We start from the raw sequence: 780 nt of genomic DNA on the forward strand, positions 1-780 counted from the left end.
CTCATCCTCCTTTCGCAAAAACAGCGCTGTCCACACCACCGTCGCCCAGCAATAATTACTCTTTCCAACCTACGCCTCTACCCTGGAGCTCTCCGGCCGTGGGAAAAGTACCCCACCACCCTAAAGGTGACGTACATTGTGAGTAACCCCTAGGGTGCGCGGGGTCGCTTTTCGTTCACGGCCCTCTGACGGAGCTCAGGGTTGATGAGCGAAGCTTTTCAGGCGCCATGGTAAAGTTACCCAGGGGCTCTACCCCTCCCCCGCCCCTTCCCCTCCACCCGGTCCGTCCGTCCGGCTCCGCAGTGCAGTAGCAGAGTTCCTAAGGCGGGCGAGTCGTGTTTCAATGTGGCTTCGTAATTAAAACGGATTGGCTGAGGGGGGGGGGGCTGGGCGACTCACCGTCACGTTGACCATGCGGTCCGCGATCATGTCCAGGATGGCGTTGTCGGCCACCCAGTCGTGCGCGGCGTGCACCACGACCACGGCGTCGTGCGCGGGGTCGCGGGGCAGCGCGGAGCGCAGCCTGGCCGTGCCCTCGACCGTCTCGGTGGTGGCGCAGCGCCGCAGCCGGTCGCGCTGCAGGCCGCCGTGGCCGACGGGGCCGCCGAACAGCAGCAGGGCCCGGTGCACGGGCAGCGGCTCGGCGTTGGGCCGCGACAGCGGCTGGTAGCGGCGCGCCGTCTGCGAGGGCCGTCGGCGCCGGCCCGCGCCCCCGCCGGGCTGGCACGCGCCCCTGTGGGGCAGCAGACAAGGGGTGAGCTCCCCCCAGGAGGACGCCGT

At 68.5% G+C, this 780-nt stretch overlaps 1 protein-coding gene across 1 annotated transcript in view; it reads right to left on the bottom strand.

The window, feature by feature from the left end:
* LOC113214273 (glycine receptor subunit alpha-2) overlaps window positions 1-780 on the bottom strand; it is a 24574-nt gene that overhangs the window by 12181 nt on the left and 11613 nt on the right. Inside the window, exon 4 of the mRNA XM_026433582.2 lies at window positions 400-733. Coding sequence (XP_026289367.2) covers window positions 400-733 — 334 coding nt within the window. The remainder of the gene's footprint in view (window positions 1-399; window positions 734-780) is intronic.

This window comes from Frankliniella occidentalis, unplaced genomic scaffold (assembly GCF_000697945.3).
Source record: "Frankliniella occidentalis isolate FOCC.00 unplaced genomic scaffold, Focc_3.1 Scaffold5, whole genome shotgun sequence".
NCBI lineage: Eukaryota > Metazoa > Arthropoda > Insecta > Thysanoptera > Thripidae > Frankliniella > Frankliniella occidentalis.